The sequence below is a fragment of the Sylvia atricapilla genome, chromosome 6 (genome assembly GCF_009819655.1).
Source record: "Sylvia atricapilla isolate bSylAtr1 chromosome 6, bSylAtr1.pri, whole genome shotgun sequence".
Taxonomy (NCBI): domain Eukaryota; kingdom Metazoa; phylum Chordata; class Aves; order Passeriformes; family Sylviidae; genus Sylvia; species Sylvia atricapilla.
This window is the reverse complement of record NC_089145.1, coordinates 39,073,188-39,097,356: the sequence shown is the minus strand read 5'-3', so window position 1 is coordinate 39,097,356 and position 24,169 is coordinate 39,073,188. Positions and strand designations below refer to the sequence as shown.

At 44.3% G+C, this 24,169-nt stretch overlaps 1 protein-coding gene across 3 annotated transcripts in view; it reads left to right on the top strand.

Moving 5' to 3' along the window:
• RTN1 (reticulon 1) overlaps positions 1-23,968 on the top strand; it is a 117,283-nt gene extending 93,315 nt beyond the window's left edge. Inside the window, exons 1-7 of one of the 3 annotated variants that reach the window (XM_066321607.1) lie at positions 5,950-6,456; positions 18,898-19,105; positions 20,718-20,856; positions 21,707-21,776; positions 22,167-22,213; positions 22,310-22,368; positions 23,146-23,968. In XM_066321607.1, coding sequence (XP_066177704.1) covers positions 6,396-6,456; positions 18,898-19,105; positions 20,718-20,856; positions 21,707-21,776; positions 22,167-22,213; positions 22,310-22,368; positions 23,146-23,188 — 627 coding nt within the window. In that variant the 5' untranslated portion in view covers positions 5,950-6,395 and the 3' untranslated portion in view covers positions 23,189-23,968. Of the gene's footprint in view, positions 1-5,949; positions 6,457-18,897; positions 19,106-20,717; positions 20,857-21,706; positions 21,777-22,166; positions 22,214-22,309; positions 22,369-23,145 lie in introns of those variants that run through there. The other 2 variants (XM_066321605.1, XM_066321606.1) reach the window with 2 other exon arrangements.
• The last annotated feature ends 201 nt before the right edge of the window (positions 23,969-24,169 follow it).

Below are 24,169 nucleotides of genomic sequence, written 5' to 3'. Positions count from 1 at the left end.
ACAGCACCAGGCAGGATTTCACCATTTGCAGGAGCAGTGCAGCTCAAATTCAACTTTACAGCCTTGCTTGATCTCCCCTGGTCCAAGATTTCAGCCAGTAACACCAGCCTGGCAAGTTGTGTTGCAAAAATCAGCGAGGCTCCTTTGTTGGAGCCACAGATGTTGTGCTGGGTGCTGCAGAAACAAAGCTCAAAAAGCAGATGATGCCCCAAATTTAAATAGACCAAGCAGAGACCTCAGAGAGAGGATTTCCCAAGGTCACGTAGGAAGCCTGTGGCAGACGTGGGGACTGAACAGGGATCTCCTGAGGTCCAGCCACGCTGTGGTCTCAGCACTGTCTTCTCTTTTGTCTTCTAGTACATTAAGAAGATCAGTTAATGAAATGGAATTAATAATGCCAGCTGCAGCACCAGCAATGCTGTAGGAGAGAAAAAGTTCACAGCACAGGCTTGAAAACAGAAGGCTTGAAAATGGGAATAAGCTGCAAGCACTTCCCTTTGTAATGGGGGAGTGCAGGAGGTCAGAGAGAGTTTTAGGGTCTTTTCAGCTTTACTGATCAAACCTTAAAGGAGGAATGAAGATGTAGCAACTACCTCCCCCAGAGGAGAGAAACTCATGATTTTAAGGTTCCCAGCAACTGAAAAAAGTAGTCCCCCTGGAAAGAATCAAAAGACTTTTCTAGGTCAACGGCAGGAATAGAGCCTTTATTTCTATGAACCTCACAGTTCAAAAATAACATTAAAGAACCAAGAGAAATTATCCACCTCTGAAGAACCAGGAGTAAATCAAAACTGATTGTTATGTGTGAGTTGTGCTGCTGCCTGCAGTAATCAGGGAGCTCAAATGGCACCACAGGAGTCCCAGCCATCTCTGGGATGGCTGCTGAAGGAGGTCTGAGCCATGTTCACTGAGACACATCAGAGGCTCAAAACCCAAAATTGTTTCTTAACAACACCATTGAACGTAAGGAGTTCCCCTTCAAAGGGCTCATTTACTAGGATTCAAGGAAAGGCCACCTCGTTCCCAGGGAAGTAAGCAAGCGCAAAGTTTGTGTCACCTAGGTCTTTTTACCTACTCATTTGGCTTTTTGTTGAGAATCTTATGATAATAAGATCTTACTATACACTTATGTGTTGTTATTATACAGTTATGTATGGTTATTGCACAGTTATTTATGGTTGTTTACAGTTATATATAGTTATTGTACAGTCCTCCTATACAGTTGGGACTCTTGAACCTGGAGAAGGGGAGACCTCAAAGCACCTTCCAGTGCCTAAAGGGGGCTGATGAGAGCTGGAGAGGGATTTTGGACAAGGGCATTGGGTGACAGGAGAAAGAGGAGTGGCTTCATCTGACAACAGGCAGGTTTGGATTAGATGTTGGGAAGAAAATCTTCCCTGTGAGGCTGGTGAGGCCCTGGCACAGGTTGGCCACAGCAGCTGTGGCTGTCCCATCCCTGGAAGTGTCCAAGGCCAGGTTGGATGGAGCTCTGACCACCCTGGTCTAATGGAAGGTATCTCTGCCCATGGCAGGGGATTTGGAACTGGATGATCTTTAAAGTCCCTTTGAATTTACACTTCCATTATTAGATATATCCATATATATCTATATATAGATATGCACATCTATATTCTCAGCCTTTGAGCAAAGATGGGTATGAAGAACAGTTTTGCTGAGCAGAAACAGAGGCAGCAGAGCAGAAGTTTAGCACGTCTCAAAATCACACTTCTTGTCCTTCTGAACAACTCAAATATTTTGGCTGATGATTTAAAAAAACGCCTATAAATCCAGTCATTTCAAGACCTAAAAAGAAATTCCAGAGAGGCTGGAACATTATGTGACATGCCAGGACATGGGGCTTCTTTTGTTGTGATTGTTCAGCTTCAAACTTTAATTCTGCCAGTTTAAGACCATATTGTCTTTTTTTACCAGCTTATTGATTCCTTTTGTAGTCTGAAGACCTGAGAAAAAACCAAAGGTAATTCATCACTGCATTACATCTTCTAAGAGAAAGCAGCAAAGACCTGGGGCAAAAGACAGCAAGGACAGAGCTGTCTGTGTGCTTCCTGCACTGTGAGAAGTGATGGACCTGAAAGAGCCATCAGTATCTCCCAGTTCATGGCCTTGCCATTTGAGCTGCCTCTGAGCAGCTCTGCAGACCAGAAAATGTGCAAGAATGGGCACAAGACAGTGAAAAGGATGACAGCAGAGCCAAGCTTTGGCCCATCCTTCTGCTATTGACAGCCTCCTCACGAAAATGTAATTGCTGGCTGCCCTTGCTTGGAGTGCTCAGGCAAAAATTCCCCGTTGCTCTTTAGAGCTTCGAGACATATTAATGCAACTTTTAAAATAGCATCCTCTCTATTTTTGTTGCTAATGCTAAGAACAAATTATCTTAGAAAAATAACCCAAATGATCTCCCTTAATGCTATTGTTCTCCAAAAGTGCCAAGGGTCAGGATCTTTCAACACCACATTGCAGATCTGGTGCTGCCCTCAATGTGTCCCACGGAGCCTTGACGTGGAGTGATGCAGGAAAATGGAGTCAGTCCAAAGTGCCTTCAAAGTCACTGCACTCCAAACAGTGTTTTCAGCTCTGTCTTTGGATTTTTGATCTTTAAATAATCTTTGAAACCAGCTGGCTTCCATCCCTGCCCTCCAGCAGGGTTGTTAAGGGCCAGCCCCAAAGTTTAGTTCCTGCGGTAGAACAGTGGGTGCTTCTGAGCTCTTATGGACTGCTATGGTCCATTCAAGTATATCTACCTAAAAAGCTTTAAATGTTGCTAACTCTGACCTCATCAGAGCTCATCAGTGGTGTACAGGTGAGTTGGCTCACTGTGGAAGGACCTCTGAGACAAAGTGGGGCTGGAGCACAAGTCCTGCTGCAGGATTTCTTGTGTTCCTGCAAGAGGCACAACCCTGGTGGCCACACACCATGGCAAGGTGTCCCTGTCCTCTGCAGAGCTAGTCTCATTTGGCCATCCAGGGGTGGGTGCCCCATGCCTCGAACTGTTCAAGGCCAGATTGGATGGGGTTTTAAGAATCTTTGTCTAGTGGATGGCATCCCTGCCCATGGGCAAAGGGTTTGGAACTAGATGACCTTTAAGGTCCCTTCCAGCCCAAATCACTCTATAATTCTGTGGTCTCAGATGGAGTTGGAGGCATGGAAAGAAATGAGGTGGACAGCAACGTGTTCACTTGGCCAGTGGTTTCCTGCAATGATCGCATGGGTAACTGTATTTTACTGAGTCCTTACCCCACACATCCTGCACACTCAGGTCATTATCTCCAGCAGAGCTACCATAACAGGCAAGTGTTGATGAGCGCTCTTGGCTTGTGGCTGTGCCATCAACACTGAGCTTCATGTGATCTCACCAACACATCTTAAGATCTGTAATAATTTCAGTAACACCCACAGGAGGCTTCCCATGGACAGTGCTCTGAAGGCAAGCAAATTCCACTTACTACTTTTCATCCTGCTCCTATTCAGGATCACAGGAAAGCTCTCCTCCAACACTGAACTTTCCTGCAGCTGATGCCAAGATCTCTGTACATATCTCACCCTTCTAAGATCCAGGCAGTGCAATGTTTATTTGTGCCTTCCATCCTGCTCTTGGTTTAGTTCTGTGTCAAAGAAGTAGTTCTTAACCTCAGGATTGATGGCCAAGTGCTTAGTCCTAATTCTGGCTCCCTACTTACTGGATGCAATTTAAAATCTCATTGTGGATATGCATTTTTCATCAATGGCCATTTAATGCTGGATCCACCCAGCTCTGATTGGGATTTTGTGCAATTTCTGTAGTCACACATAGAGGTGCTCCTGTCCCCCACCTGCCTCAGGTCCTGGGACAAGTGAATGCACACTGGAGGCTCCTCTTAGCCCATGTGCATCTTCCAAGTGTCTTCATCTCCCTGTTCCAGTTCAGTTCTGTTTCTGACACAAATGCAGTGTTCTTGTTACTGCTGGTAAAGTGATGGGTTCTGGTGCCTGTGGATTAAAATAGTTCTAGAAGTAGTGTGGGAGAGTCCAATCACATGGGCCAGGTCTGAAGAGACACTTTTCCAAAGGAGAGTAAGAATTTAAACAGGAAGCTTGGTGGTCTGGTTCGTTTTGGTAGCCTGAAAGAGGGAATGGAGACATCAAATCTGAGGAAAAAAAAGAATTCTACCAACAATGAAGGCAAGGAGAAATCATTAGTGAGATGTTAAATGTACATGGACCACTCTTCTGTCCAAAGGAAATTTGTCCTTCATACTTGACTGAGAAATCTGGTTTATAGTGAGACCAGAGATCTTTTTCCTTCTCACTGCATTGTTACTGGTGGTATGCACCCAGTAGCCATGAATTTGACCTATCCACCATGTTTGAGGTGTCTGTGGCTATTCCAGGGACAGGGATGTAGAAGTCTTATGTGAATTATGTCTCTGTTTTACACACACTGCTTGTAAATACTTTATATTAAGGCTTGGTGCTGGGAAGAGCTGCAAAGAGTTTGTGGGGGAAAATGTATAATAGGGATATTTTCTGCTCTTGCAAAGGGTCTAAACCAATCAGTCTATGCTTAGAAATCATCCCTTGCCAACACATTTCTTCCTTTTCTTTTCTTCTTCTTTTTTTTTTTTTTTTTTTTTTTTTAAACAAAGTCAGAAAGAACACAAAATCCAGATTTGTAAAATTATCGATGTTTTAATCGTACTATATGCAATGACTGCTGAAGCCAGTTCTGCCCCAATTAGTAAAGGATTTCCCTGTTAGGGGAATGAAGATGCTGAGTTCAAGCTTAAGCAAGTGTTTTTGGGGATCTCAAGGATGGTTTATAAACATGAACAACAGCTGTTGGCCTCTGTAATCCCAGCAGAGTTTCCTAGGTCAAGAGTAAGATAATACTCCGGTGAATCTCCTTAAATTTTGGCTTTCTTCTATAAGATGAGTTACCTGAGGGAAGGGTAAGTGACCTACAACTGCCAGTTGGAGGAGATATTTGTGTTCTCGGGTATTAAAGACCTTTTATTTTGGAGCCAAAAGAGCAGAGGGGTTCAAACTCTACTCCACATGCTGATGAGTATGTGACCCAATGTGTCTGTGTTGGTGTCTGTTCCCACATAACAAAAGCAAAATGCAGTAAAACACAACTAAAGTGAAATTATTTCATGAACTGTCATGACCTAAAGGTTTAAATCCAGCCTCAGAGCTGAGAAGTGCCCAGCTGGGGTCATTGTGCCCAAAAGGACTGGACATATTCTGATATACTGGTCACTCTTCAGTGAAATGGGGTGACTTTTGGGGGAATTTCTTAATATTACTAGGCACCCCAAAATCTGAAAATGCAAACAGGTAGAGTGGCTGAAGATTTTCTTTCCCAGTGTTTGCCAAGTACAACCATTGCCTGGTTATGATGTCTCTGCAAGGCTATTCATAATAACTTATTGATGGGGAAACTGAGGCAGGGGCTATGTCCTGCTAGGGAAGGAGTGGTGGGGCCCATGTAAAAATTCAGCTATTCGTGGGCCTTTCACAAATTGCCCTGTATCCCTGCACCCTTACCCCTCAAATCCTGATTTATGGAGCATTTTGGGCGATGAGAGGAGGCAGCACTCATTCCCTGTACATCCAGACCTGGTGCAGCTGGGAGTCCTCAGCATCCTGGTGTGGCAGGGCTTGGCATGGGGGGGCCACACGGGTCACCCCATGCCGGCAAGGTTTTACAAAAAAAAAGTAAAATAGGGGTTGCTCTGCAGGCCTTGGATCGTGACCTTGTTTATTTTCCTGCCTGCTCCCGACCCCACCCAGCTGGGCAGAGGAGAGGGAGGCAGGAAAACCTGGAGGGGTTGGGTGAAATTTGGCTTTCATACACAAAAAAAAATTTAAAAACAAAAGAAAAGAAAAAAAAAAAAAAAAAGAAAAAAAAAAAAAAGAAGGAAGAGGGGAAAAAAGAAGAAAACACCAGATTCCATCACTGTCAAGAAATTTCTGGAACACGAACAGTCACAACCGTACTGACACATAGCTGCTCACCGCCTCCCCCCGCTCCTTTACCCGCGCCCAATTTGTTTTTATTTCTTTGCCATCAGGTTGCCTTAACCATTTCCATGGCTTTAGGAGAGGCTAAGCCGCCCGAGCGCAAGCTTTTGATTTGAAAAGGGACCCGCATCCCCTTTTCAAAGGAGCCTGCTCCCTAGGGCAACCACATCACACTGCTGATTTGCTGCAGTGGAGACCGCAGCGCGTACAATATGCCCTCCCCCTCCGCCTGTGCTGCTTACAGCATCAGTCCGGAGCCGAGCGGGGAGACGGCGGCCGTACCCACCGACCCACCCATGCTCGGGAATGCCTGACTGCTAACGCAGTGCCTCCGACCACAAGGACCGGGCAAAATCCCTCCAGCTCTCCCCGAGATGCAAGCCAGTGCCGATTCCACCAAGATGGACTGTCTTTGGAGCAACTGGAAATGTCAGGGTATTCTATCTATTCTAGTGTTGCATGCTAGAGACTGCATGGCAGAGGAGGAGGCAAAGGCAGGATCCATCCATTTTTTTTTTTGTGCATTGTTCACCTGTGTGGGCCTTTGCATGCTGTTTCCTCTCCCTCTCCGCCAAAGCTTTTCTTTGGGGGTGATTTAAGAAAGAAAGGTTAAACCCCCCTATTTCTTGGAATGCGTTTCTCCCATCCCCAGGCGTCTCACCCTGAAAGCATCCAGGATACAGGTCCTCCCTTTCCCACCTCACAGCTCATTCCCAAAGCATCCGCCCTTGCCCTTAGCGGCGTCATTCCTCATCCTCGACTCTCTCCGTCGGGATATCGCTGGCATGGTTTCCTACCTTTTCGGGCTTTGGGGAAGCCGGGTGACGGTGCCTCGGTGCCCGCCAGGGCTGGCGAGGCTTTGCAGGTGGTGGCTTTGGGCTCCCGGGTGCCTCCTGCCCACGGACACACCCAGAGCCCGGCTTAGCCTTGTGGCACACAAAGAAAACGCAGCTCCGGCAAGGAGGGCGACAGAGCCGGGGGTGGCCCCCCGCTGGCTACTTTGCTCTGGGGTTGGTTTTTTTTTAAAAAAACCCCAGAATGATCCTTCCATGGTGCTCCCGAGCGCTCGTTCCGGGGGGTATAAAATATTGCGGTGATGTTGTGTCGCTGCCGCGTAGGCGAAGGGAACAATGGCATCTCCCTTTTTTGGGGGGTTGATTTTCAGCGTATTTTGAGCGGGTCGGTGTCTGCGCTGGGTGGGGCTGGCCACCCTCCCGAGTGCCTTGGACAGGCTTTTCAGCCATTTTTAGTCGGCTTCACACTTCCCAGCCAGCATCCAGCCTTTGTTTTGATAAAAGACAGTCTCTGTGACGCTGCTCGGTGGGCAGATTAGAGGGAGAAAAGCCAGCGGCTGATCCTGCCCGGGCAGGCTGGGGCTGCTTCGGGCAGGCTTTGTTTGGATGGATTTTTTTTTTTTATTTTAAGGTGCATGTTTACGCTGAATAGTCAGTTCTGGTGCTGATGCTCACAGCAGGGTCCCTGGGAGAGAGATTACTCCATAGCATCCTCTCATTAAAGGGTTCAGGATGCTTGCAGACATAGTTTCATAAACGCAGCTCAATGCAACAGAAGCTGAAAAACCTTCCTAAAATGTTTTTCTTGGGGAGGGGTTGGAGAGACTTTTCACACGCTTGTCTCTAGGGAGCTTGATCTTTTTGCAATCTCAGTTCAGCATCTAATTGTATGTGGGAACTGGGGTTTTTTTAAGGAAGATGAGTAGCTGGAAAGTAAACATGCACCTGTTAAATGCCAGGCTCCGGCAGCTCCCGCTTTCCACACCGAAATGAAGGGCAAGGCTTTTCCATGCGTTTGTGGGATTCATGAAGCTTATAGGAGAGCCACAACCAAACTTCGGGGTCTTTTCATCTGAGCTTTGCAGATGAACTTCCTCTTAGGGTGGGGTTTGGGTTTTTCTTCAGAAATGCTCGGTATTTTGCTGATTGTTATAAAGACATTGTCTTGCTGAGTCAGATTGCTGAACCACCTGTTTTTAGAACCAAACTGAGTATTTTCCTTCTCATCAGAAAAAAAATTCATAAATTAAAAGAAGGGGAATAACGAAGGGCATGCTGCTATTCTTTAATTAATAATTAATAATAATAATAATTAATAATAATGATTAATAATAATTAATAATAATAGTGAGGTTTCTCTCCCTCAGTGTTTTCCATTTTGAAAGTGAGATAGATTTGATGAAAATTGAATGGCACAATATGTCCCATGCTGGTTTGAAAAAAAATCCCAGGTCTGAAAAAATCAACGCAGTTAAAATAAATCACTTGCCTCACTTCCACAGCATTTGCATATTTTTTCTTTTCCTTGGGTGGTGCTTTATGATTCCAAAATGATCCCGCAGAAAACATGAAATAGCCATAGAATATTACTTCTGTCATCAAAATTCTTTGATCAGTCCCAGATAAAATAGAGGAAATTTAAAATTCAGGAGAATGAAGACTAAAGAGGATTCATTGATTCCTTTAGTATCTATTATTCATGTTGTCTCTGTCTCAACCTGGAATATCAGTTGTGTGCAAATCTGGAGTTGTGTAATTTTGCCAGCTTGATTGTCAATGGAATTATGGTTCCTCCCTGAAAAGTCTGGAATGTGTCTGTGAGTGTAACAGATGCAGAGAGAAACCTCAGTAAATACAGAGCATATTTTTATGGAAATCATGGAGATGCAACCATGAGGTTAAGAAGAGTTTTGATTACTCAACAACCAAGCCTGCAACTAGCTGTATCATTGAATTGATCCTGTAGAACTTAGGACTGGTGTAAAATTGGGTGGGGATCATGAGGAGCTGCAAAGACTCTTTGGTGAAGCTTTGACTTTCCCCCACTCATTCGATGTGCTGTTGTTTCCCTTGCAGTGAATCAACTGCTGCTGCTGCACGCATTTAGAAATATTGGGTTTTACCTGCCCATCCTGCAGGTACAGCAGGATTAGAGCAAAGGTAGCTCATGATCCAGCCCTTGGTTGAACAGGACAGTAATTCACCCCTGCTGGGTGTCTGCTTCATTCAGAATATTAACATGGGTGGCTTTGGGGAATTGCTGCGACTTCCACGCCCAAGTCATCTCCGCACTGGAAAGTGATGCATTTGAAGCAGGCTGGGATGGAGCCATGCATAATGCATGAGTTTGAGGAGAAATGTCCCCCCCTGGGCGTGCTGGTGGCCTTGGAGGAGCAGCCTATAGACTGTGCCAGCTGTGTGTGCAACACTAGCGTGTGACACAGTGCTCAGCTTCCCACTGGGAGCTGCTGGGCAAGGGCAGCCTCCAGAGTCAGGTGAAGGAGCAGGTCCCTCTGCCTTCCCCAGGGACTCAGCTCAGCTCAGCAGGATACAGGTTCACACCCTGCTAGAGAGGTTCTCTGGAACAGGAAGGACATAATACCATAGAATATCCTGAGTTGGAAGGGTCAAGGTTTGTCAAAGTCCAATTTCATGTCCTGCACAGGACACCCCCAAAATCTCACCCTGTGCCTGAGAGCATTGTCCAAATACTCCTTGAACTCTGCGAGGTTTGGTGCTGTGCCCATTGCCCTGGGGAGCCTGTGCAGTGCCCAGCACCCTCTGGGTGAAGAACCTTTTCCTGATATCCAACCTAAACCTCCCCTGACACAGCTCCAGCCATTCCTCCAGGTCCTGTCACTGGGCACCGCAGAGAAGAGACCAGGAGATCAGCGCCCAAGTTTGCACCCCAGCTTGGAGGAGTTGTTTGGTGTCAGTACACTGGTCCTAATGAATATTCCCTTTTCCACTCTTCCTTCTACATGCCAACTCTTGGCTCATCATAAGTGTCAGGCTTGCCCCTGCAGCTTCAGTCTTCTGCAGGACATATTAAAAAAGAAAAATGTAAAGATCCAGAGACACAGGCCCATGAAGTAGTCATAGAAATGATCCTAAATATGACCCACACTATAATTATAACTTCATGTAGGAAAGGACTGCAGACTTCACCAAATCCATCTAGTTGACATAACTCTGCTGGGATTGCAGTTATTGATTATTGTTTTCTTGGCAGCTGTTTTCAGAGAGCCAGCTTCCTTACTTGACTGATACACCCTTTGGTTTCCAAAGGATTGGGATGCTGCAGCAGCTGTTCATGGCCATGTTCCTCATTTTAAGACTGATAAATAATTTCGATGGCAATAATACAGTTGCTTGCTGTTAATCTGTAATCTTATTGACAGTTGTGAAGTCTGCCTAATTACAGCTTTATAATGAAACTTCAGCCAGTCGGTACCTTCAGTGCTTTACTGAAAATATTGTGGGTTGATCTCTCAGCTGGGATCCACTTGATAAAGATCTGCCCCAGTGTTTGGTTCTTATGTTGGATCTTGGTAGGGCTAAAACCTTGGTACCAACTCAACACCTGCTGTAACCAATTTAGCTCATAGTTTCATAAAACTGTACCAACTTATGGGGAGTTTATTTCTTAATTTCACAGGTGATTTCCCGTGAAGTTTGGAGGAAATTTGTCAAGATTGTTTACCACTTTGAGACTTGCCTTTTTTTTTTCTTCCCCACTGATGCAGAAATTGGATCAGTTCTTCTTCCAGCACTTTCCTTTTGATGGAAAAAAAAACAGTGAGAAAATGTGCTCTGCACACCTGCTGTGCCATCACAGAATGGTTTGGGATGGAAGGGACCTTAAAGACCACCCAGTTCCAACCTCCCTTCCATGGACAGGGACACCTTCTACCAGACCATGTTGCTCAGAGCCATGTCTTTTAAGCACAATATTCTTTCATTGCCAGAACAAGGGGCAAACTCCCCCAAAGTAAGAGTATATTGAGGTATTTCCTGAGGATTAATTTAAAGTCCATCAAGGTGCTGATGGGGGGGCAATAGCTGAAGGCAGTATTGGAGGGCTGCTTTTGTCCCATTAGGCCTCTGGGAAGTGAGTTCTGGTGAGGCTTTTATGATATCAGAAGAGGTACTTGCTCCACATCATATTTAATTACAAATAACATAGGTCTGAACCACTCATTTTGAAAATCTGCAGATTTTTGAATGTTTGGATAGAGTCTGAGAGAGAGTCCAGATCTATTCCTTTGGTCCAGGAGCATCTTGGGAAAATCTTACCATATCCATGGCATTATGTGCACTCAGAGCCTGCATTCAGGGGCTCCACTTATTCTCCTTCATTTCTGCCTATTTAAGGTGAGAGCCATAACATCCTCCCCAGAAACTGGCCAAGGCAGGCAGTGATACAGTTTGATGAGCAGGAATTGTGTGTTTCTCCTGCTGATGTGCTCAATCGTGGTTTTAAAGAATCTCTCAAATGAACATGAAAATGACAACAGCGTAATCATTATTAGCAGCACCAATCACATAATAATTAATAATTAGTGATAATAAGTGCTACAATAGGCCCGTGTGTGGTGTGGTTGCAGGAGGTTTTTTTACTGACAATCCTCTTTTACTGCCAGTCATCTCCTGTCGACCCAAGCCTACTCTGGTGCCTCACATAAGGCAATCCATCAATACTTTTTTGCTCACAACTTGATCTTACAGGTGTTAGGATGTAACATGGAGGGCATCTTGTATCAAGGTTTTCCTTTTCCCTGATGCTAGTCTTATTCCAGGTCTCCACTTATCAGACTCTGAGGACTAAGAAGGTCTGAACTTTCAAGTTAAACCTTGAAACAGGTGGATGATAAAGTTATGAAGCTGAACTGAGGACAGGAAGTTAATGGTCAGAGCATGTACAAGAGGCAGAGGTACAGAGAGATTGCTCAAGGCTGGAGATGAAAAATCAGGAGATATTCCTCATGAAACATCACAGATATCCTCTCTTGGCTCTGGTGTTCATGACAACATTCTCTTGAAGGCAGCAGACTGCTCATTAAACTGTGTATCCATCTGTATTACATTAGAATCAAATCTGTTGTGGGGAAGGGAGCAGTATCCGCATTGGATCCTTCCTTGGAGAGGAGAGGGAAAGGCTGGTCCTGCAGCCTGTGGTTAAACCTGCAAAACTGAGCTTGCTTTGAGTATGAGCAGTATTTATTTCTACTCAAAACCTACAGCATTGTCTTATTTGTTGTCAAATATTTTTGTAACAGTGCTATAAACAAGATTGTTCTTCTTAAGTTTTTTTTCTTGGGTTTTTTCACTCCCAGAAGGTCTGATAAATGCCTTATGAAGTCATTTATATTTATGAAGTTGTAATATTACACAGTGTACATAAATAAATGCTGTGTACAGAGAGGTTTTTCTCACTTCTCTTAAAAACTATTATTAGATAGGGAGTGAAGCAGTACAACCCATTGATTTTTACCTCCTAAGCAGGCCTAGTAGTACCTCCATGGTGGGAAGCTGGATCCCCTCAAAAGTAGTGTAGTACAGGGCATACAACCTTTTATATAATCATCAAGGCTGGGTACCAGGGGTTTGCTCACAGTTTTTGTACTAACTGCCATGGAAATTGTGCTTTTTGCATGATCATTCTTCACACAGTTGTTGCAGTAGAGGAAAAACTTGCCAAGTCAGAAGGAGAGAGCAAAGATTTTTGGAGGAGAAGCTGTGGAAGCTTTAAGCTGTCCGGTCTCTACTTGGCTGATCGTTGATTTCCATTCTAAAATGCTTTTCTTTGAGATATGACATGGAAAGATCCCCATTTTTCCTACAAATGTATTTTTGGAAAACATAACCATGCAGGAGGACATTTTAGCTACAGGTTGGTTTGGATCCTCTATTCTCCCTCTGGAATCCCTGCAGCTGTCCCACACCACGAAGCCTCTGGGGACCACAAAACCCCCAAAGCCCAGTGTTTCCAGATCCTAACAAGAATGGATTCAGAAGCATTTTTACCTTGGCACTGCCCTTTCCAGCCCCCATATTTGTCTTCTGGCTTTTTTGATACCAAGCACTGAGGAGCAGAAACATTTTCTGCTGCAAGCCTTGGTAAGAGCTGTGGGAGCTTTTAGGCACCAGTGAGCCCCTGCTTGCTGCCACAAGCACTGCCTGCTGCTGCTGTTTCTTATATTTGTGAAGTTTAATTTTAGCTTGCCCCACAAACGTGGGTATTTACCACCTGTTCATATTAACAAGTGGTTTCTTGTACTGTAGAGTTCACCTTTGTTAATCTGTGAACTTCGCCCCGAGTGCAGGATCCTGTTAGTTTGGTCAGATGAGGTTCTGCCATAAAAGTATGGCTTTAAAGCACTGGGTTTTGGCACCTTCGAAAAATCTTGCAACTAGAAGACTGCTTGAGTAACATTTAAGTTCTGCTGTGAGTTAAAAAGCACAAGCAGGCAACACTTGCAGATAAACAGCTCATCAGACACGCTTCTCCAGAAACATTCTTCAAAGGCAGTGCCAGTGACCTGCAGTGCTGCTGTCTTAAAGATGGCTGGTAAGTCTTCCTTAATAAATGCAAATAGTTTTAAGTCTGAGGCAGTTCTGGCAAAACCCAGAGTCCTTTTATACCTCCACAAATGACTCAGACCTTTTGGAGAGTTGTACTGCTAAGAGTGCAAAGTGAGTGATATTGCTTCCCTCCTTCCAGGAGGCTAAAGGGAGAACATGGAAAGCTACAGCAGAACAGCTTCTGCATGTTAATGGCCATGGGCAGGATTTTACAGTAGTGATTTTCAAAACAGAAGGAGCCTGACCCTCAAGTGAGGCCAAGGCTGATTTTGATGCCCAAGCCCCTTTTGGCAAACCCTCGCTGCAAACTGGGTGGTTTGAAGTCGGCGTTTTGGCTCTTGGAAGTGGATCTGGCTTAGCCAAACAGACTGAGCCCCTGTCCAATTGCATGCACATCACACATCGACAGCCTCACGTGGCACCAGCCTCCTGCCTCATGAATATTCCGTGTGCATTGCTCAGAATTGTGCCATTGTGGTGGGGTCTGGGCTGCACCCTACACACACACCCCTTCCCAGTAAAACACCTGTACCCTGCACCACTCTAGGACTTTTTATCCTTTCTCTTCTGATTGACCAAAGCAGTCCATTATTATGTGGTTAATTCTTACTGTCAGGTATCCTTTAGTTTATCTGGGAATGCTGTGCCCGCCTTAGGGCTGGGCTGGAGGCTGTCTCAGCCTGGCTGAGCACGGGGCTGGCGTGTGCTGGCGAGTGGCTCTGCAGAGGCGTGTGTGTGAAAGCTGCGGCCCCAGCTCAGCTCCTGGCCCTGTCACCTTCATTCCCACTGAGTCCTCGTGTGCTGGGGAGGCTGCTCTGAGCCTGGCTGGTTGTCTCTGCAGTGTGCCAAGAGAGGGGTACAAGCAGCTGCCTCTCAGCAAAGGCTCAGGCATTGGTTATTCTTAGCGACCTGTTGGAAGACATTAAACCCATGGGGTCAGAGAGTGTTTGGGAGGAGTCGTTTGGTATCCTAAGCAGTTTTACATGAATATAGGGTGGGATAAAACTCAAAGCAGACATAAAAATGTGGTGGAGAACCTCATCTTTAATTTTAATTCCTGTTCAGAATAAAAAAGAAGGGGTGTGAGGAAAGTTGATGCATATCTGGGTTCACCTGATGGTCAGTAAGAAAATATCACATTCGTTTGCCCCTTGGTCTCTATCTACAGCACCAGACACTGATGTGACAGGTACTTTGCCTCTGTTGAAAATGGTTACAGGAGAAAATGGCACTCTGAGGAAGCCAGGCAAAGGATCTCAGCTGGGGCATTCTGCACCCAGAGTGCCTCTCCATGCATTTAAGGGAGATTTGTTTGGGTAAGAAAATGTAGGAGAAAAATGTGTTTGACTGCTGCCTCAGCAAGGAAGCATTTCTTTACCAACAGGGTGGCCAAACACTGGAACTGGCTTGTAGAGAGTGTCAATGCCCCAAACCAGTCAGTGTTCCAGAGGCATTTGGAAAAAGCCCTCAAAAACATTCTTTAAGCCTTTGGTCAGCCCTGAATTTGTCAGGCTGTTAGAGTAAGTGTCTCACAACTTAAATAGTCAATCCTATCCTATCCTCTCCATTCCATTCCAATAATGTAAAAACCCTTTGAAGTGACTGAAGCTGCAACTGAAAGAGAAAACATGGCTCTGACAGGTGTAGCCCAAGTGTTTTTAGCGGCATCTGAGTTCCAGGGGAACTGATACAGCTCAAACCCCTGAGGCCTGTCAGCCAAAATCCTCCAAATCTCCACTGATTTCTAGTTCTGGATTCTCCTTCTTCCCCTTCTCTGCCCAAGGAGCTGTGAGGTTCACCTCCCTCCTGTATCACCTTTTGCAAAGAGGTTTGATTCAGCCCCTTCTTCCTTAAGGGAGAGGAGGAGGAATATCTACAGGAGCATCAAATCCCACCCGAGCAGCTGGACAGGGCAGCAGTGCTGCAGCTCCCTGTCCCTTCCAGGGAGATGAGGAGAAAGCAGATGTTTTTCCTGCCCTTGAGAATCCTGACAGACCCGGCAGGCCATGGGTGAGGGGAATGTGCTCCCAGACTGGCCCTGGGCACTGGGAGAGCCGTGCAAAAAATCATTGAACTCATCTCTCCCTTTTCTACGCTGAGATTTTCCAACTAGCAGTTGGCACTTTTTTTTTTCCATGCACATGGGAATATTTGCCTCAGGTCTAAAAGACGCAGGATCCCTCTCTCTCAGGTCTCCTTTGGCTGGAGAAAGAGGCCAGATGCTTTTTCATCTCCTCCCTGGCACATGCACTTGTTCCCAGAACTGTGTCACTTGGCCTCTGTCCATCTTGCTCTGATCCTTTCCTTATCTGAAACAGTCATTCCATGGCAGGAATAGATGACTTTCAGAACATACACATACCTGGTCAAGGCTGTCTCAAGTAACTCAGCATCTTTTTGAGGAGAATGAGAAAATACAGTTTGGCATCTCTACATAAGAATGCAGCCCACTGCCAGTCTGCAGGAATATGAGTTTGAAGATCATCAGAAGAAAAAGGCTTAGTTGGTAATTCTGGATCTTATCATTAATTAGGATAAGGGATAATTGGATTCAGGGAACTCTATCGGAGTTCAGTTTGTATTTTTTGGCTCAGTTCTCATTTGTTTGCCTCTCTACTGCCTATGTCCCAGGAAGTGTTTTCTCCTGGCACATGTCCCTTTTCTGCCATCAGCAGATGATGTGCCACGTACACCAGCTCACCTGTGCTTATTTAATTTAATGTTGAGGTTTCGTGTGATAGAAAACTGAGGTATCCCTAAGTCAGATTTGTGTAAATTTCCAGTGCTGTCCTCTGCCAGAATAATTTTTGAGCACAGAAAATACCAGGTTGTGAGTAATCACAGAATCTTAGAATGGGTTGGGTTGGAAGGAACATTAAAAATCAGCTTATCCCATTCCTCCTGCCATGGGCAAGGACACCTTCCAGTTGTTCAAGCCCAATACAGCCTGGTCTTGAACTCTTGCAGGAATGGGGCAGCCACAGCTTCTGTGGACATCCCATGCCAGGGCCTCAACACCCTCACAGAAAGTAAAATACCTGTTGTCCAAGTGCTCACAGTTGTTGTGCTGCAGGGTTTTGAAGTACCTTTATCGAAAAAGAATATGAAAAATGGCCAAACCTGCAGACTTGTATTGTGGATGCCATCTTGTAAAGATGGTTTGCAAGGATGGAGTTGCATGCTCCAGCACCGTGTCACTGTGAGCAATCAGTGAAGCTCCAGCTGTGTCCTGCCATACAGAGGTGTCTGCTGCTAAACCTCCTCATCCAGGTGCTCTGACAATGCTGGAACTGCATTTTGGAGCATTCCCCACTCCCTGCCCCGGGGTTTCTGCAGGAAGCAAGAGTGGGCATATATCTGTAAAAGACTGGTCCCTGTTCTATGGGGTCAACACCGAGGATCCCCAAACAGGCACCAAGATCCCTTTGTCCTGTGGCTTCCATGCAGCCCATGGGATCCAGTCCTGTGTGCTCATGATCATAGGTCTGGTGCTGAACACTTAAAATTAGCAAATGGTTATTTTATAGTGTATAGTGATGGAGAATATAATTGGATGTGAATGGTGCATGAAGAGAGGAGAGCTCAGTAATACAGCAGCAGTTTTTGCATTCAAGCCCATCTATAAGGCAAGGCTAATGTGTAATATGTAATGTGTATGTGTAATAGTAATGAGTAATATAACTCATTGACTCAAGGCAAGCACGCCGTGGTGACTCAGAATTTTTGGAGATTAGATGATAAGGACTAAGAGGCTGGATTAATTTTGTTTCTTTTAGTATGGGTGACTTATTTTTTTCCTGACATATTGCAGTTTTTCCTGAATTTACTCTTTGTTCAGAATGATTTGACAAGTGGCATCTCTCAAATCTGTTTGGCTGGTGGTGCGTTCAAGCTGTTCTTGAGGACTTGTGCAGTGTGTGAAATTAAAGCTGTTTTGCTTAGGTTGTCATGAGCACGTTCTCTGGCTGGATGAAGAGTCCTCTCAGAAACAGATTGTGGGTGTAAACAGATTAAATTCACCTTTGTGGACTGGATATTCCACAATCCTTTAGTAAAATTTTGCTATTTTAGCAGCTGTCTCTGATGCTGAAAGCTTTTGCTGGAGAGGTTGAAGTAAAATATAAAAAGTGGGTGGAAAAACACTGTTTTTACAGTGTTAACTGCTTTACAGTTAACTGCTTTACAAACGAAAAAATGCACTAATTGAAAATGGTCTTATGCACTTGTTTTGTTCTAACCAGCACCTCCCATGGACAGTTATATAACAAGCAGAAAGCATTTTTTTTTTTTTTTCATATTTCTGAGATGGTTGGATTGAGTAGCAAGAGAGATTTATTCTGTCTTTGAAGGCCTTATCTGAAAAATGGTTTCCTACTCATGGGACTATTAAGCAGTGGTAAAACCAGGAGTCTTTTCCTTTCTCAAAACTTACAAAATAACAAAATTAAATTGCCAAAACTTTGAATGGGAAAGAGGTCTATTATGGCTAGCCCCAAACTTTCTCATTCCCTTATCAACAACCAAAACTGGAAAACACTTCGATCAAGCATCTGGCATTTGAACTAGTGGGAAAAAAAAAAAAAAAAAAAAAAAAAAAAAAAAAAAAAAAAAAAAAAAAAAAAAAAATTGGAATTTCAGACTTGATGCAAGGTAGGTTGAAATCTTCCATACAGCCCTAGCAACAACACAAACCCCAGCTCACACTTGCCTTGCTGCTGCAAGAGACCCACCCACCGTGCTGCGGTTGAAGATACTCACCCATCTTTTCTAACCCAAGGAAAACAAGGATTTCAAGTAGGTCATCGGTTGCAATTTCCTCAGCATGTCGCTCCAGCCCCTTTGCTGCTCCTGGTTGAGGAGCTCCTGTTGCTGCTGCTGTGAGGAGAGATGCGGGAAACACTAAAAGTAAAAAGGATTTTTAAAAGCCAAAAGAGCAGGCCTAAGACAGAAGAAGCTGGGAACTCAGAATCTGCTGCAACTAGAAAGTTTGAAACTAGGAAAGATACAGTAGTATAGCAAACAAGGACATGGGAAACAAAGGCTGAGTTTCTAGATTTGGGTCGAATAAATCTTAACACTGCAGAAAATATATGCCTGACAAGATAGTAGAAGGTTTTAAGCTTAATAATGGAATATTGTTTATTGCTAATAGAAAGCACAGAAGCAAGAATTGTTTGAAGCAGGTGTACATGTGCTGTCCATGATTGGCTAGAAGAATTGTCTGTAAGCTACAACAATATGTTACTGGCTGAAAAACTTTTAAAATGCTCTGTAATGAAGAAATTTGGTGCTGCTGCTGGCAGACTGTGAGCTGTTGCTATTTCCCAGTTGTCTTTACCCCTGTAATGAGACTGATAACTTCATTAAAGATTGAGAACAGCTACCCCAGCAGTCCCGGGGTACACAGAGACATCCCTGCTGCCCTTCGAGGCTCACACAGTGCCCCACAGGGGCCTTTCCAGCTCCTGCCTTTAACAATTTGGTCTTCTCCCCCCAGCTATCGACCTGTTGTACTGGCGTGACATCAAGCAGACGGGGATCGTGTTCGGCAGCCTCCTGCTGCTGCTCTTCTCCCTGACCCAGTTCAGCGTCGTCAGCGTCGTCGCCTACCTGGCCCTGGCCGGCCTCTCGGCCACCATCAGCTTCAGAATCTACAAATCCGTCCTACAGGCTGTGCAGAAGACGGACGAGGGCCACCCCTTCAAGTGAGTGGCTTCTGTGCCACGTGGAGTTCTCTTCTTGCTCATAAAGTGGGAAATAATAATGTTTTCATGGTGTTCTGTGAGGTGTTCTCGGCTTAGATCCTGGAGAGAGACAGCGTGAAACGACACGCCACAAAAATCATCCTCTTCAAAGACGTAGGATTTTTTTTTTCTTCCTCAAAAAGATACAGGAAATTTTAAGCAGAGAAGAGGGGTTTCTTTAGAGCTAGTGGTAATACGCACCTGCAAGGGAAAAGAGCATTGTTTCTTATCATTACAATTTGGGACGGCTCAAATAACTATCGCTGTAGGACACGAAAGAAAGATGAGATACTCCAAATATTTCAGAAGGCAAAGAGCATAGAAAAAAGCTTTATTGTCTTAATTCTTACTACCTTTTATAAGGTGTTTTGATACAGACGTAACGTGATTGGTGAATAGAAACGACACCTCTCTAATCTCATTGGTTAAACTAGAGAAACAGCAAAAGATCACCTGGAGAAAGATTGTTTTGAGGAAGGATAGTTATTTGCCAAGATTGTTTTGAGAAGAACCTTTCTTGAAAAATTTTTCCTTGGGAAAAAGTTAGCAGCTGCTAGCAGGCTAAAATCTCTCAGACCTAGAAATATCAGGCCCACAAAATAATGATATGCAGAGCTCTGGTTTCTTGGAGGGCTTAGAGCAAAAGTTTATTGAAAGACAGACTCTTTTATAGAGTGTTTGGGTACAATCAGTATGATTGGGCATTTAGAGCAACACCTCTCAACCATTTCTTACAAGTAAACAAGAAGTTAGAAAAACTTGTTAGAAAACAGCTGCTGACAGTTTTCTACCTTAATGGTTTTTCAGCTTCCAAGGATTGTTCTGATTCTTCTTTACGATTTCCCAGGCCACTGTGAGAAAGTTCTGTACTTGGCTTTCTCACAGGCCCAAGCTATTGGCTGGAGCCTAAAAATCTATGTTCTGACCACTGTCAGTTCCCACAGTTTCTGAGCACAATCTATCGGGCATAGAAGGAAACGATCTCTATCTTTTCTCCAGCAATCTGATATCTAAGTGATGGCGCCAGTGCCAATGTACTCCCCACTCTGCACAGGGTCTGGGGGGTTTGCTCCTTGAGAACAGTGATCCCTTCTCCTCTGCTGTGCCAACCAGTTGGTAAACCAGGTCATGGAATGGTGTGATTTACAAACATACACAAACTAAAAAATAATCTTGTTGGGGTGCTGCTCCTTCTGCTCCACCACAGTTCTGAGCAGCAACTCAGGATGAGGGGAATAGCTCAGAGAACAGTGCAGAAATCTGTGGGGAAATGTCTCAGATTTGTATCTCCATTTGGGTGAGAAAAAGAGAGAAATCCCATCAAGACCAGGCTCTGAGTGGGAAGAGGGTGAGGCTGGAGGCAAACAGCCCCAGCTCAGCATCACCCAGAGAGATGGGTCATGCAGGGTGAAGAGGGTGGGCTGGTGGCCCTATGCCTGCAGGGAGGGGAACACATTGCTCCAGCACAGAGAAATGAGGTCTGGGAAGCAGGGAAGGATGGGGTGGATGGGTATGGAGCATGAACAGCAGGGGAAACTTCCCAGGTTTGTAACAGGACCTGTGTTTCTGGCAGAGCCTACTTGGAGATGGAGATGAATCTTTCACAGGACCAGATCCAGAAATACACAGATTGTCTCCAGCTATACGTCAACAGCACAGTCAAAGAGCTGAGGAGACTCTTTCTCGTTCAGGACCTTGTGGATTCTTTAAAAGTAGGATTGCTCTAAATATTTTTAACCCCTCTCTAGAGGATCAATCTACATTTCAAAGAGCTGCTTCCCATGTTGACAGGGTTGTCATGAAACCTAGTTTTGTGTAGCTCCAAATATGAAAGCTGCTCTGCTTTTTGATTTAAAAAAGCTGTTTCCAGCACTTTAGAGGTTTGGCATTTGAATGCATTGATAGGTAATAGAGGATGTATAAATTTGCAGAACCAGCTTAGCTCCACCTCAGTTCTAGAAGCATCCCAACATTATGCTTTCTCTGGCTTTGCTATAAAATAATGTTCCCCTCTGTTAATCTGGATTTCCTCTGGTGGCATTTCCTACTATGGAAGATCTTCTTTCACTCCCTGCTGAAATAACTATTGATTTTTAGCCTTTCACTCAAGCAGGTGTCCTTTAGAGCAAAGGCGGGATCTTCAAGAGAGCAGACATAGGTTAGGCTCCTAAATTAGTAAAGAATTTTAGGAAAATGTACCTATTTTTCAGTCTTAAGTGTTATCAGTCCCTGGGATTGTCACTTTAGGGCTCTGTTTAACCTCTTTGGGATGACCCCTGCCATCATAAAAATTTGATGCAGAAATCTGCCTATGCCATTCTCAATGCAGAGTCCCACATGGATGCAATTTAAGTCCTAAATAGACAGGAAAGCTGAGCTGAGAGGGTGAGAAGCAGAACAGAGAATGGGGTTTATACACCTAGAAAAACTACCTAGTTCCTAATGTGCCTTAATCACTCCTGTCCACATTACAAAAGGCTAATGTGCTGTTAGCTAGTTAAGCAAACTACTTTCTTCTTATGCTGGCACTGGAGGTGATGTAATGATCCATCTTTAATTTAGTTTGCAGTACTAATGTGGCTGCTGACTTACGTGGGAGCCCTCTTCAATGGCCTGACTCTTCTGATAATGGGTAAAAAAAATCAACATTTCTTTTAAAAATCTGTTTTTAACTTGAACTCTCTCCAGATTTCAACTTAGACAAAACAGCCTATGCCTGGCATGCCTTCCCCTCAGTTAAACCACCAACATTTATTTCCCTTCCTAGTAAATATTAATTGTTCTGTTATGCTGTCCGTCCTGATAGAGCTACTTTGCAGTTTATGGTTTTGCAGCTCCTAGTCCCAGAGCAGTGGGGTAAATTCCATATTTGGGAGGCTTGAGCAGAGTGCATATTAATACAAAGCTCCCTGGTGGATCAGCTGACCAAGTGGCACGATAATGTGTTTGCCACCAAAGTAGGTCTCTCCTCTGGGGGAATCTGATCTGCAGGAACATAACGCTGTGCTCTTTTTCTCCTCAGCTGTGGTGTCTATGTTTACTCTCCCTGTTGTATATGACAAGTACCAGGTAGGTCTGTCTGCAGGGTGCATTTGGGGTGGCTTGGGTGGCTCTGCCTGGTTGTTGCCTCGTTGACTTGACTGGGTCTCCTCTTGCTCTTTGCAGGCACAGATTGATCAGTACTTGGGGCTGGTGCGGACCCACATAAACACGGTCGTGGCAAAGTGAGTTCAGCAGCTGACTGTGTGAGCTTGTGGTGCCCTTGGGGGTGGCTGGGACCTGGCTGGTCCTGGGGACTCTGTGTCCTATCAGTGGTGTCCTCTCCAGATCCTGGAATGTGGGAGGTTGAGGGAGGGCAGATCCCTGGAGAAATGCAGACCCTCCCAGCTGAGTGCAGACTAAGGCACTCCATCCTTCTCTCTCTTCTCCTGCCATCTGGGGGAATTGTGGACAGAGCAGCCCAGTCATGGACTCGTGTCCACACTGGTACCTGGCCAGGACAAACAGTAATGAATGAGTTCTCCTCCCCATTGCCCACTCCAAGCCTGGTTTTTTGCATTCAAGCAGTTAATAGCATTAATGAACAATTAGGACACTACTCTGTTACAGAAAGCTCGTACCTGGAAGCACGATGATCTTCAGTGTTTTAAGCCCCTATGAAACAGGCAGAAGACCTGGGTGAAATTCTGAAATTTTGTACTGAAAATTCATTTTTCAGACTCCATTCCTGGCTTTCTATAAACAACAGACCATGGGGAAATAATGTTGGGGGGAGAATATCACTGAACCTACCCCAAGATTACATGAACCACCAAAACCTGGGCCTGTAAAAACAGCTAGATGGGCACCACTTTTGTTTCAAATGGCACTTTAATTCGCTGGATTTGAGCCAACACACTGATCATCGACTAGAGATTGTCCCTAAATAAAAGTCCAAGTGGGGAACCAGTGGAATGGAACAACTGTCTCACCATATAATCTTTTCCTTCTTTATTTTTTAGGATTCAAGCTAAAATCCCAGGTGCTAAGAGAAAGGCAGAGTAAAGCAGACACCAAGAATTCATTGACTACAATTAGTGCATAATGGGGAAATCTGGAGTGAAAACAGCTCTGTTCTTACACTTTACTGCAAATTTATCATTCTTTTTTTTTCTCAACACCATAATCTTAGAGACATGAAACTCAGAAGCAGTGCTTTTCCCCTGCTGCTTCTGCACTTAGAATATTTGCAATCACTTGTGTCAAGCACTAAAGTATAGTAAAGAGAAAAGTGTACTAGATGTGGTTTTTTGTGTTGCTTATAAAGTGCATGATGGTGAGAGCCTAAATAATATTGATCTCTTTATTTATTATTTTTATTTTAGTGTTTTTCCTTCTTCTATTGGCATTGCTTCTATAACTTTTAATGTTACATGTGGCTAGGGGCTTTCCTGCTTAGCGCACTTGATGCAATAGTTAAAATTGCTTCTACGTCACTGGGTTGCTGGTTGGATTCATCTTTATTAACTATATAGAATTGTAGACTGATGTTTTAGTGTTTTCCAGCACAAATAAAATAAACAGTAATCGGTACTTATGGTAATCAGTTTTGTATAACTCAAAAAGAAAAAAAAAGAAAAAAGAAAACAAAACCCAGTACTTTTGTCGTAAAGGATTGACAGGCTGATTTACATGTATGGTAACTGGAAAGTTCCAGCATGTTCAATTTATTACGATTTGTATTACATTCTCTGTAGTTCCTAATGGACTTAATTATGGACTCTGAATATTTGCACTTATGTACTTGATACCGAATGCAGAAATAAATGTTACTAAATGTAAAAAGTTCTCTTTCTTGTCACCACTGGGATTGCCTTAACATGTGGGAACTGGGGACATACTGAGCTAAAAGGAGCATTTTTCCTTTTCTCTCTCCTCTGGACATCTGCACACACTTTGCCCTTACATCATTGTGCAGTCCAAAAAGTAGTACTTAAATAAGAGTAAGTAGCTCATCTAAATTTTTTTGTCTTGATGTTCTTTCTT